The following is a 13,889-nucleotide window of genomic DNA, read 5'->3' as shown; positions in this document are numbered from 1 at the left end:
AGTGATCAAAAAAACATGTACTCCAGAATGACACCGTTGCAACGTACAACATCTCGCGCAAAAAACAAGCCATCAACCAGCACCATAGCCAAAAAAGTAAAAATGTTATGCCACTTGGAAGACAGCAATGCAAAATTGATAGGTTTTTCCCACATTAGAGTTTTATTTGGCAAATTTTGTAAAACGTAAGAAAACATATTCATGTCTGGTATCCCCGTAATCTTATTGACCCAGAGAATAATAATTATTTTCTACTCCTGCCCTCAAAAAAAAAAGTTCTAGTTTCAGCAATGGGGGATACCAACCCCAAAATGGTAACAATGGAAAAAGCATCTCATCTCGCAAAAAAAAATGCCCCAATAACGAAAAAGCGAAAATTTTATAGCCTGCAAAAGGGGCCAATGAGGAAACTAAAATCCTTGCAGCTGCAGGGCGCTCCTTCCCTTCTGCGCCTCGCTGTGCGCCCATAAAACAAGTCACAGCCACATGTGGGAGGTGGATTTTTATCTTTTGGAAAAGTGTAAATTTTAGTGCTAAATGAACGTATAACTGGCACAATTTGACCATTCTAAATTTCACCTCCATTTTGATTTCATTACTATGAAGATCTCAAGGGGTTAACAATCTTCCTAAAATCTGTTTGATAGTTTGAGGGGTGCAGATTTGAAATGGGTTGATTATATAGGGGTTTTTTGATGCTAAATATGTAAAATTTCATTCAAAACAGGATTTATCCCCAAAATAGTAAATTCTGAAAATACGGAAAATCGCTATTCGATTTGTAAGCCGCGTGACATCAAATTAAATTATCCAGACATTTAAAAAAAAATACGAAAATGTAAAGTAGACAAATGGGAAATGTTATTCAGCAAATTATTTAGGTGCTAAATCTATCTGCCTGAAGACGCAGTGATTTCGAATTTCGACAATGGCAAAATTTTTTTGTGTACATAAACGCAAAACTTAATCAGCCTAAATTTAACCCTAAATTGAAGTACAACATGTGGGGAAAAAACAATCTTAGAATCGTTTAGATAAGGAACTGTGTTCAAAAGTTATAACCATATAAAGCGACGCAAGTCAGAATCCAAAAAATGGGCCTGAGCCCAAAGCTACAAAATGGCTGCGTCCTTAAGGGGTTAATATATACAAAAAATACACACATGGCTTTACCTACTACTACTGTATCCTTTGTTGGAATTAAACCTTTTGCACAAATTACTTGTAGTTTTTATTTCATAACTTTTTATATGTGATTGAAATTACATTGATTTTGTTTTGTATGATTTCTACTTCTAGTGAATGTGAGGTGATGAGGATTTTCAGTTGTAGGAGCATTTGAGGGTTTAGTTTTGTGAAATGCACTGGGAAATCCGTTGAGAACAATAGTTGACATCCTGTTGTTGAGTATTAAAGTAAAAGAATGCGGTCTGATCAGCAATTCTGTGTCCTTCCTTACATGGCCTAAATCTGCTGACAACTTTAGGGAAAATACTGGAAGAATCCTTGTCAGCATATTTTCAACTATTCTTAAATGGAAAAATATATCAGTTTATACATAGCATTTTATATGTTCTCCATAGTATGCAGTGGGAAATACTTCTTCTCCATGGATCTCCAGAGCCTGGCCTGTAAGCCCTCTTCTGTCACAATCTATTCCATTCTGCTACCAAGAAGTGTTTATCTTTCCCAGTAGTGAATGCATAGGTAAATGCATAACTGTAAAGAGCTTGTACACGTGGCAGCAAGTTATTACTTTATAGGACATGGTTTCTTTGTGCTTTCTTGCAGTTAACAGATGGTTCAGTTTTGTTGTGACTATTTACGGTAAATCTGTCCTGACTAAGTTGATAGGATACAGTGGTTCATAAGCCTGGCATCCAGTAAGAATACCATCTGCTGTCCGCTGTAGAATTCTACATATCTGTGGAGATTCAGATTTGTCATTTTATGTATGGTTTTCCATTTTCCATTCACATAAGTGTCATTTCATGTGTGGATTACACGTTGATTCGGGAATATTCAGTTATCAGGGTTAAATGGCCACTAACGTCTACAAAGCTTGATCAGTGTTTCTTTGGCGCTTTCCATCCTCGGTGGAATGAATTCCACCTTAGTAGATGTCTTGGTGAAACTCAGAATTGTAAGATTAAAAGGAAGTTCTATGCTTTGAGTCAGTCCAGTTTAACCTCCTCCAAGCAGTAAACTTATGACATTCTATTACCGTATTTTCCGGGCCATTAGGCGCACCGGAATATAAGGCGCAACAGTCCGATGCGCCTTATATATGTAATAATTCCATATATAAGGCGCATCGGACTATAAGGCGCAGGGTCTGGGGGCGTGGCGGAGGTCCGGGGGCGGGGCGGAGCGGAGACCCGACGCGACGCCGAGAAGAGACGCGGAACGCGGGGAAGGTGAGGGGGAGGTGGAAAATGGAATACTTCCATAGGTCCCCGCTACCGGAGACAGCAGATCTCCAGCGGGAACTGCAGACCACGCGGCAGAAGTTGTTCGTGCCGCGTGGTCTGCAGTTCCCGCTGGAGATCTGCTGTCTCCGGTAGCGGGGACCTATGGAAGTAGGGTCCGCTGCCCTCATATAGGGCGCACCGGACTATAAGGCGCACTTTGGATTTCCAAGGAAATCCAAGGCTTTTAAGTGCGCCTTATAGTCCGGAAAATACGGGTATTTAAAACAGGAAGAATAAAAAATAACTTGGGTTGGTGCATTAGCTTTTTTGTACTTTTACACATACGGATACAACAGAGGAGAAATGGTTAGGAAGGCTGCTTGAGTACCATCATTTGATTCACTTGGGGGCACTTGTGAGTTTTTCAGTGCTTTCCACCACTGGAACCAATGGGGGAGCCACATTTACTGAAGGTTAGGCTGTCTCTAAAATGTCACAGCATATTGACTGGCAGCAGCACAAATGTATAACTATTATAGGGAATATAACAATTTTGTGGCCTTTTTCAGTTGTCCGTTTGCTATCTCTGGTGTTGATCAATTTAACCTTGTATACATTATGTAAGAAATGGTTACATGGTTAAAATGCTTATTTCTCAATTTTTTTTTTACTTTTGAGGATTTGCAATTTCATGTCAGTGTTATTAACTTTATTTTTTTTTTTTGTCTGCTTCAGCTCCAAAATCTGGGTATCAACCCAGCTAATATTGGATTCAGTACACTTACCATGGAGTCTGACAAGTTCATCTGCATCAGGGAGAAGGTTGGAGAACAAGCCCAAGTAGTTATCATTGATATGAATGATCCCACCAATCCCATCCGCAGACCTATATCAGCCGATAATGCAATCATGAATCCAGCCAGCAAAGTCATTGCGCTGAAAGGTATTTGTTGTTTTCTGTATCCATAATGTTTTGTAATGTAATGGTAATACATAGAAGTAGTAAAAGGGATACTAATCTTAACTGCAACTCTTAGAAAAACTAAGGTGAAATCTGTTATAGAGCAAATCTCACTGCATGTGAAAGTCTTTTATACAGATATTGAGATATAAGATTTTCATGTATACTTAATTGATTTCTGTATTGTACATGCAGGAAGCAACCTGACATCTTCCTGAAATATATAGAATTAGTAGTAATATAGTATAGTTGATATATGTAGCTGCTTACAGTGTGCATTTGGCAGATTAATTGGGATCTGAAGCTAAAAGCTTATTTCTAGACTTTAACATGCCGTAAAATCTGCCCATTGTAATCATGACCTTACAATAATTTGAATGCATCTGAGATATGCCATCAATCTTTAATCGATGAGTATCAGACTGCTTGGACCCCGCTGATCCTCAGAATGTAAAGGCCACTTAAGGTGAACCCGTTACCAAGATTTTTTTTAGCTGGTGACAGTTTACAATAACCTATGTTAATGCATAGCCAATACCTTTGTAAGCATTCTGAATCTTTTCAGTTCATTTTAAGTTTATTTTACATTACCTGGCTCCCTGCTGCCAGTGTGTGGAGGCTATACATCGTGTGTGCCTGTGTCCTCTCCTGCACACTTGTGCAGCTCCCTCACCCCTCGCAACTTTCTGTCATATGCATTGAGCAGGCGGTAGAGAATACACTCAGGCTGTTACTGTCCCTCCCAAGGGACTCGGCACATGCTGCTGGCAGGGAGCCTGGTAATGTTAATTAACTATTATAAACTACTGAAATGATTCAGATTGCTGACGAACCTTTTTTTTTAATCAACATAGCATGAGCTATTGGAAACCTTCACTAGCTAAAAGTGACTTTCTTGTTGACAGGCTTACTTTGGTTAAACAATGCATTTCTGAAAGAGGAGTTCACATACACCTAGTATCCTGGCAATTACAGTACAGCTCTATTCACTTCAAATGAACCATGTTTCAGTTTCCGCCACATCGGGTGCCTGAAATTGCCATGGAAAGACAGAAGCTTTTTGCTTTTTGAATCAGCTGGGGCTCCAGAGGTTGGACAACCACTAATCGTATATATCCTAGCATTATGGAAATACTCCTTTACAGTGTGACTGCAGAATTTTGTAATGTAGCGTAAAAATAATTTGGGTTAAAGGGGTTTTCCAAACCTATAAAGGTTTTTTTTTTTCTTTGCAAATAATTATGCATTGCAAAGCAATACACTCCTTTCCAATGCCTTGCTGCACCCATGCTAATGCTTCCCAGATGCCCTACCACTTTGACACTGGCCCACTGCAGCCATTAATGCAGCCTGGTGAATAGATTGATGAGATAACACGGAAGTGATGGCCTGGGAGTGACATGGGATTGACCAGATGAAAATTGTTAAAATATGAATATGAGAGGTTTGTTTGGTTACTCCTCTTGTAATTGTAATTTTTTTTGTCCTAATTCTTTCTTACTTGGCTGTATTAAGAAGCACATTTGTATAAGTGAATGTGTTTGAATATAGACATCATCCCCCTAAATTTAAAAAGCCCCCTCCCATTTCATTAGGACTTCTCTGTATTTTTAATGTAGTTGTAGTGATAGACCTGCCAAATTCCATTTTTATGTTGTTTTTTTTTTCTAATAAGCCACTGTTAATGGTGCCAGTTGAGATATAGACCATATTGTGTTAAAGTGCTTTTCTGTGTTGGATAATCCCTTTTACTCAGCCATGAAGTACAGTACACAGATATGCCAGTTCCTCCGATAACTGGGGTTTTCTTTGTAGCTCAGTTATCTATTGAGTTAATGGAAGTATTTTAAACTAGACAACTCTGAAAATGTGATATTTGACACTTGTGGAATATCCTATTGAACAATAATATGTTCCTATCTGCATACCTGTGTAAGACGCACAGCAGCGTGTGTATGTCTGGAGGCCACCTTCAATAAAAAGAAATATCTATCTATAATGTAATGAATCTCTTGCACATGCATGTCTGTTTTTGCTGCTGGCATCTTATACAGTTAGAGAAGACTGACTGTCTCCTTATGTGTGTGTGTGTGTTTGAAAGCTTTTTAAAGGTAATTCTTCATGAAAAAATGTAATGCCTATTCATGAGAGGTGAGAAATCTATGATAATTAGAGCAGGAGTCTCGAGTCTTATCCCCAAGGCCGAAGAATGTAGCAGTGGTATTTCACGTGATTTGCTACCGCATTCAAAGTCTGAGGAACTTATGGAGACGGCTGGATATAGTGATGTCTAAGCAGAAGGGTGCAAGTGTGCCCACCAATCCATTCAGGTTCCTCTGTTCCCCTGTTTTTAAAGGACATCTACCACCAGGATGAATGATTTGTAAACCAAGCACACTGACATACTGGTGTGTGCCCCCTCTGACAAGATCTGCTCCTCTTTAAAGGGGTTTTCTCTCTGAGCACAGCGCTCGGCAATCTGTCAGCTCCACAGAGATGAATGGAGCAGAACAGACATGCACAGCCGGCTGCTCCATTAATCTTGGGCTGCAACAAGGGGCCTGTGAATAGGGCCTAACCTGTTTGGTGTGAAAACCCCTTTAAGCTTCCTATGCCTTTTTTCTTTTTTTTTTTTTTTTAAGAAAAAGTCATTTAAAAAAAAGTCAATGAGCCTGAAGGGCTCAAGACTTCATTTAAACCTATTGAGCCCTTAAACCCACCTGGCTTATTTGCATAATTTTAAAGCCTTTAAAAAAATAAACCAGGGCATAAGTAGCTGAATGATGAGCAGATCCTGCCGGAGGGGGCACACACCAGTATGTAAGTGTGCTTGGTTTACAATCCTTGATCCTGGTGGTAGATTTCCTTTAGGATCACAGCAGTGCTGACAATAGGTAGGTAATAAACTCCAGTTTTATTTGTTCTTAAAGACACAAGTTGCTAGTATTACAACAAGTTTGTGAGTTATTGCATCCGTTTGACTCCAGTCCTATACTGAACTCATGTATTCAGTACAAGAGTAGTTCATGAAGAAGCAGTGACTCACAGCATGATATGTGACTGACTGGTTTCTGTAAAGTGTTCGCTGCGTGTCTGAAAGCGGCCTAAATGTGAACCCCAAGGCGACACTGTAACTTAAGTAGTTTTTATTGGAAATCATGAAATGTATATGCATTTGGAAAGTTGACTTATAAGATTAATGCAATAACCTTTGGTTATTCACTTGTGACTGCAATGGTGCAGATAAAGGAGGCAGCACCCCTTATGACATGTTATTGTGTTGCATAGGTTGTGCCACTTTCCTGTACCATTACTGTCCTTGTTGTGAATGTCATCCTCTAACATAATAATGTTCTTCTTTTAAAATCTGCTCATTGTTTGAAGATTATTTAATTTTTGCATTGCTTTTTGTTACATTTTAATGCTTCTTGTGTGTATGCAGATGGTGAGTTATCTCCTATTACATTGTATAAGTCATATTCCTATGTATATAAAAAGCTTTAAAAACTGTTTCTGTGTGTGTTTACCTTTGCTTAATAGTTCTCCATCCTCAAAAAATCATTGGATTTTAATTCATGTTTAAATTATGTTCCTATTTTGGTTCTGTAATATCAATAGTCATTTGTATTAAATGATCTGTCACTTATTTAAAAAAAAAAAAAAAAGTCTGCAGAAACGGTTGTAAGCTTTTTATGAGCTGGAAAGTGACTCTTGCGATGTCTATCTCGTAGTGTTCCCCCTTAGTGTGCTTTCCCCCTTCATATGCTTTTCATAATGTTTACAATAGAGCCCCAGATTTGCTTTTTCAGACACTCCTTGTCACTTACCAAGTCAGATGTTTTCAGTGACTTGTACCTTTTTATTTTATTTTTTGGTTGGTGTTTTATAGGCAAAATAATATATTATAAGACCAACATGTATTTTCTTTACCTAATCAATGAAGTCCATGCTTTGTGCAGGAGGGGTACATTTAGAGCCAAGGATAGTATCTCCAACTGGTCCCTTTTTTAGTAAGTTGGGTCTGGTTATTGAAAAGCATAGCATAGGCTTTTAATATTTGTCTGCGAGGGTCTAACCTTGCCACTTATCGGGGGGCATGGTAGCAGGACTGTGGGGTCATGGAGTCGGTGAGCTAAACATCCATCTCCTCAATTTCCTTAAATCTGCACCCAACTCCACCATAATGGTCACCGACTCCACAGTCGTTTTTTCCTGGTCAGTGCAGTGCTGAGAACTTCACTACTTAGCATGTACATAAAGTGCAGCACAGATCCATTCCCTTAAAGCCTATATGAGGATGCACAACTCGCACTGATTAGTACTTGTCAGCTGTCCTTTACTGCTCCTGAATCGTCTACCTTTCCTGGCGCAGCTCTGCTCTGGGTCCTGATGCTGGTGCATACAACCAGCGGGGACACAGAGCAGAGCCAGGGAGAAGAAGTTGCTATGTGGTGCAGGGAGGAAAAGAGGAGCTGGTAAAGGATTTTTATTAGTTTCTCTGCGGTGGGGTGGTATTTGTTGCTGTACTGTGGTATTTACCATTTCTTGGTTGGCATTTTGTGCTGTGCTGTACTGTGATGTTGGTGCGTCTAGGGTGCTGGTTACTGATCTGGCCTCTTATAGTTAAGCTGTATGGCCTTCGAACCAATAAATGTTGCTCACTCCTGGCCTAAATCCTTAGATCAGGAAAAGAGCAGACATTTAAAGGAATTTTTTATAATTTATACGTTTGAAGTCGGTCTATTTTATTGGGCCTTCAAATCCACCAAAATGATCAGAAACTCCTTGCATGGTAGTCCCTGGAGTATTGCATTCCCTAATATTTATTTTTTAATTGGACAACTCTCTAACCCTCCAGTTGTGATGGTTTTCTAGTACTTGAACTTGGTTGCTTTCAAGTTATTTGTACCGGTGATCAGCAAGGGCCTTGGGTGCTATCAGGCACTTATCGGGCACTGAATATTTTATGTAGTATTCGAAGAGCAAAAGAAAGTGCATATAAATGGATTCAAAGATGGCCCTCGGTTTAATGTTTAAAACTCTTCACGCTCCACACCATACTATAATGTATGCAGAGGGCTCATGGCGGCTCTTTAATTTCACTGATCCTTTGTTCGTGAAAAGATTTTGAAACCTGTCCGTAGATTTGCACTGATGCGGATCATTAAAGGCAATAGTCTATGGGTCCAAAAAAAATGTTGCTGACGGGTCAGTTTTTTTCCATCATGAGGCTGTTAACCCTTTGGAGACCACCCATATGGATTTCTTTGTTGGTCACAAATGTGTTTTGTTTTTTTCCATAGGCCTAGACCAAGTTTTGCATTGCTTCCCTGTGGAGGAGTGACCCAGCTGTTATGTGACCCCTGCTCTAACAGTCCGGATCGGAATCTGTTCCGATCCAGACTGTTTAACCCCTTAGACTCCTTAGGCTGGGTGCCGTCTTGATTTACAGACAGCTGGGGAACTTATGAAAGTCCCTGAGTCTGTCCGAGACTAAGCCTGCTTGGTCCAGCACCAGCAGGACCGAGCAGTCTGCCTGTCAGCCTAAGGTCATATGCTAGTAATGTAAAAAAAAAACATGAAAATTCAAAATATATTACAATGTCCCAAAAGTTCTCAACATATTGGGTATGACTGTGTCACAAAATTCCCAGGCTATAAAATTGTAAAACCTGTTATTCATGGCAGTGAGCCTGGTAACTGAGGAATATCGTGTCCGAATACCCACTTTTCTGCCATTTTGCAACATATACATATTCCACAATGGTCCCAGAAAAAAAATTACACCTGGCAAATTGAAGATTTTTATTTTTTTTTTGTACAAAAGTTTTTACATCTTTAAAAAAAATCTAGCAAAACCTGTATACTAAATACACTCCAGTATAAGCCGATCCGAATATAAGCCAAAGTACCTAATTTTAACACAAACTGGGAAAACCTATTGACTCGAGTATAAGCCTAGTATATAGCCTGCAAACTCAGGCCCCCAGTATATAGCCAGAAGACCCAGTTTAGACGGCCAACCCTTGCCTAACCCCTCTCCCTGGCAGGTCCTCTTCTTTCCATCGATGTCAGTCTTCAGCTCCGTGTTATGACGTCAGCTGCTTGCTGACATCAGAGTGTGTGCAGATGTAAGCGCACGCACTAGAATCACAGGTATCCGTGTGATCCTACCAAACCAAAGAATAAATTAGAGATGACATTTGGCGCGACAAAAAAAGTTAAAACACAAGAAAATTCAAAAAAGCAGTTTCTTGTCAATCATACCACATTTTGAATTATATTTCCCCTTTCCAGTACAAGACTTGAAATTTTAAATGGCGTCTCTAAGAAGTACAATTTGTGAAAATGGGGAGCGATAAACAAAGTCAAATGGAAAAAGCTGATCAGTGACGAGGGTTTAAAAATCCCCACATGATTTACCACTTCATAAAAAGTTTTACCTGAGGCCACATTTACACGTGACATTTTTGGTTGCGTTTTGAAACGCAATCCAAAGGCTCCACTCGTGATCACATGTTTGGGTAACACATTAAATAAATGCGAAGGAAATGCAATCTTGCCTCAACATGCGATTGCAGGGGGAGCCTTTGGACTGCATTGCAAAACGCAACCAAAATGCCACTTGTGAATGTTGCTTCAGGGGCTCTGCAAACACATTATTGCGCCTTAAAACTAAATCTGATCTACATACAAGCTGAGGCCCCTAATTTTATCACAAAAAAACTGGGAAAATGTACTGACTCGAGTATAAGTCTAAGGTGGAATGCTGGTCACAGCCTTCCTCCAGTATATAGCCAGCCAGCCACCTGCCCAGCACATAAAAATAATAAACTCTGTATTCGCATTTCCGAGAAAAAAAAAAATCATTAATGGATGTGGACATGATTACTAACAAGTCCTTAGATATGACTAGAGCTTGTATGGATGACAATGTGTTCAGATCTGAATGATATAGGTTTTATTCACTGGCAATTTATAAAGTATCTTAAGCAGGAGTACACTGGCTAGCTCCCTGCATCTGTCTCTTCATATACTCATCAATGCTTTAACATACTTTCTTACTGGCTTCTCACTGTAGCAGAGATTATGAATTGCAGATATATTCCTTTGGTTAGTGCAAATGGCTTTCCTTTTGTCAGTTGTAAAATTTCTCATTATTAGATATATACACAGCAGGGAAGGTGAGAGATGTGTAGCGCTCACTATAGCAAAGAGACTATCCGGGTGTCAATCCCAAAAAATAGGAGCCTTATATAGTCATTATATGCATTACTTGTTGGCTATGACATGCCTTTGTGTAAGGAGAAGGGCTGGTACAATGGATCTGCTGCTTTTCCCTGAGCATAGAAATCATGATGTGGCTTCCTTTGTCACGTAGACCAGCTTTTGGTAGTTGGCTCTTTATGCTGCATCAATTGTTTGCCTCTAGTTTATTTCCATAGATTCACAGGGCACACTTATCAATCTGTTTATGAAGGAAATTGCAACAGAAGTCATCCTTTAAATGCCTTGCTCAACATTGATTAAACATAAACTGGCTTTAGACCCTTGTTTGGTAAAGAGGGTATGGATTTGTGTTGAAAGGGGTGTATCCTAAGTTGTGGCAAAAAAATGGTGTACCTAGTGCAGACAAAATAGTCCTATACTATGCTGGATTTCAGACATGGTCAGAAGCCTCATACAGTATGACCTTAAATCTCTTATCACCAGAGGTCCCACTAATATTTTATCCAGAAGGTTAAAAATACCCCTCTCAACCTCAGCTATATATTTAATATATTTGCCCTGCGGTGATGAGCAAAGTGGATCTGCAACTTGGGTGGATCTGCACTGCAGAATATGAGAAGATTTTGAATGAGCTTTTATTAGAGATTTGATTAGAGATTTGCTATGAATTTAATATTGATGACCTATTCTTGGTCAGGATATCAGAAGCTACTAGTGCAGTGTGAAGCAGTCTGCTCTATAGCCTGTGTGATGGCATGCTCCTGGTTACTGCAGCTCCAGTTCTATCTTGAATAAGAGCTGAGCTTTGGCACAGCTACTCCACATTTGACAGACATGGGTCCTGAACACGCATGATTAACAGATCTTTGTTATACTTTTTTTTTTTTTTTTATAGGATCCCCTCCTTATTTTAGTTTTCAAATACTGATGCAAATTACTGTCCAGAATATTACTGTGTGAATGAGGCCTTATTTGGAAAATCAGAATTTAGAGTGTTTTTGTAGTCATGGTATTGTTATCAAAGTCAAAAAATATCAACCATCAATGCTGCACTCCCTTCTTCATAACATTAGAGTTATCATGATAAATTCCCCAAAAATGTAAATTATATATTGTTGCAGATTTCTGGAATTGCTAAGTATCAGGTGATATAGTCTGCATGCATAGGATTTTCATGTTAGTCTTCTACCTCAGAATAGACTGCCAGCATCCTGTCCATACAAATAGATTTGATTCCCCACAAGGAGCAGTGATTTAGCATATGATAGCATGTTAGGGAATTTTTATGTATATATGTGTAACCTAATAAATTAGTCTGTATAACACCAAACCTTCAGCAACCTTTTTAAATAGCTATAAAATGTATGTACATTTCAGTAGCCTTGTATAGACGGCTCTTTATAAAGTGATTGCAATCTTTTTAATCCTTTTTAAGCAGGCTCTGTGGAGAATGCCCCGTCACAGGGTAAGTATCATTTTGTAGATTTAGATGTACTAACAATGTCTGCTTGCTCTGTAATCTGAAAGGGTCCCATACCGGGTGGTGCTATTCCAAATATGGAGTTGGGCGATAGATTTATGATTAGCGCAGCATTTATTAGCAGCTCCCCAATGCTTTCTGGGTTATAAATAGTAGTGTGATAGGCATTTAATTTCTCCTATGAGAGGTGGCTGCTCCTTTCCACTTTCAGGAAAAGGATGTGTGAATCTCTATATTAAGCTCTAGCATAATTAGACTCCATTTGTTAGAGCAGGGCTTTATGACACCTAAATCTTCTAAATGGGAAGTGAGCTTTCTTTGCTTTGACAGATATTGGTCTTGGTTCACATTTCTGTAGTAGATGTTCCGTGTACAGGCCAATGACACTCTGACTGGTGTGCTGTTTTATGCACTTAATCACACTTGTTTTAGTAAATACTTTTTTTTTTTCCACATATTTTCAAGAACATGCTCTACTTAAAGGAAACCTACCACTGCATGATTTCATCATGCGAGCAGACCACCCGGTAGGCTATTTAATACTGATGCCGACACATAGTTTAGTTAGGCTCGGCAAACTTTAGATTTGCTAAAAAGACTATTAACTTACATATGTAAATAGCCCTCCGGTGCTACCCCTACGTCATCTTCGTAAGGGCGATGGCTTCCGATGTTTAAATATGCACGCCTCCTTCATTGGAACCGTCCTCCTTCAGGTGCCGAGAGCCGTGACGTCACCAAGCTCTCGGCACCTATCGCGCATGCGCAGATACTAACTCTCGCACAGCCGGCCGGTGATAGGTGCCGAGAGCTTGGTGACGTCACGGCTCTCAGCACCTGAAGGAGGACGGTTCCAATGAAGGAGGCGTGCATATTTAAACATCGGAAGCCATCGCCCTTACGAAGTTGACGTAGGGGTAGCACCCGATGGCTATTTACATACCGTATATTCCGGTGTATAAGACGACCTGGTTTATAAGACGACCCCCCTACTTTCCTGTTTAAAATATAGAGTTTAAGATATATTCGCCGTATAAGACTACCCCTTTTCCAACGCATACAAAACACCGGTAAAAATTAAAAAAAAAAAAAAACAGATTTGAATTTAACATGGTCCTTTTTTAAATGTAAATTCTTATGACATGCAGGTATATAGCAGGAAAACTATCACTCATAAACATAAGGCATACAACAACAACATTACCATTACAGCACAGCCCCCAGTAGTATGCAGCACAGCCCCCAGTAGTATGCAGCACAGCCCCCAGTAGTATGCAGCACAGCCCCAAGTAGTATGCAGCACTGCCCCCAGTAGTATGCAGCCCAGCCCAGCATTAAAAAAAAAAAAACAAAACTTATATACTCACCCTCCGGTGGCCCCGATGTGCGGCACTGCTCCCCCGATGTCCGCGCCGTCTTCTTTCTTCTGCTGGGCGCCGCCATGGATCTTCCCCGGCAGACAGCACAGCGCGGACATCGGGGCCAACGGAGGTTGAGTATGCGCCCCGATGTCTTTTTGAGGCTGCCGGCAGCCATCGCTGTGCAAACACCCGCGATCGGTGCTAGCACCGATCGCGGGTGTTACCGGTAAGCCTTTGCTGCAATATGCAGCAAAGACTTACCGGCTATGGAGAGGGCTCAGCCCGTGAGCCCTCTCCATGCAGCGCGATCCGACCGCGATCGTCTTATACGCCGTCATTACCGGCGTATAAGACGATTACCGGCGTATAAGACGACCCCAGAGAAGACAGAAGATTTTTCTGTCTTCAAAAGTCGTCTTATACGCCGGTATATACGTTATGTAAGT

The 13,889-nt window shown here is 40.2% G+C and overlaps 1 protein-coding gene across 5 annotated transcripts in view; it reads left to right on the top strand.

The window, feature by feature from the left end:
* Positions 1 to 13,889, top strand: part of CLTC (clathrin heavy chain) — a 56,701-nt gene that overhangs the window by 10,221 nt on the left and 32,591 nt on the right. For 2 of the 5 annotated variants that reach the window (XM_072136473.1, XM_072136471.1), the window contains exons 2-3: positions 3,147 to 3,354; positions 12,038 to 12,067. In XM_072136473.1, coding sequence (XP_071992574.1) covers positions 3,147 to 3,354; positions 12,038 to 12,067 — 238 coding nt within the window. The remainder of the gene's footprint in view (positions 1 to 3,146; positions 3,355 to 12,037; positions 12,068 to 13,889) is intronic. The other 3 variants (XM_072136476.1, XM_072136474.1, XM_072136472.1) reach the window with 2 other exon arrangements.

This window comes from Engystomops pustulosus, chromosome 2 (genome assembly GCF_040894005.1).
Source record: "Engystomops pustulosus chromosome 2, aEngPut4.maternal, whole genome shotgun sequence".
In the NCBI taxonomy this organism is placed as follows: domain Eukaryota; kingdom Metazoa; phylum Chordata; class Amphibia; order Anura; family Leptodactylidae; genus Engystomops; species Engystomops pustulosus.
This window is presented reverse-complemented; position numbering and strand designations above follow the sequence as displayed.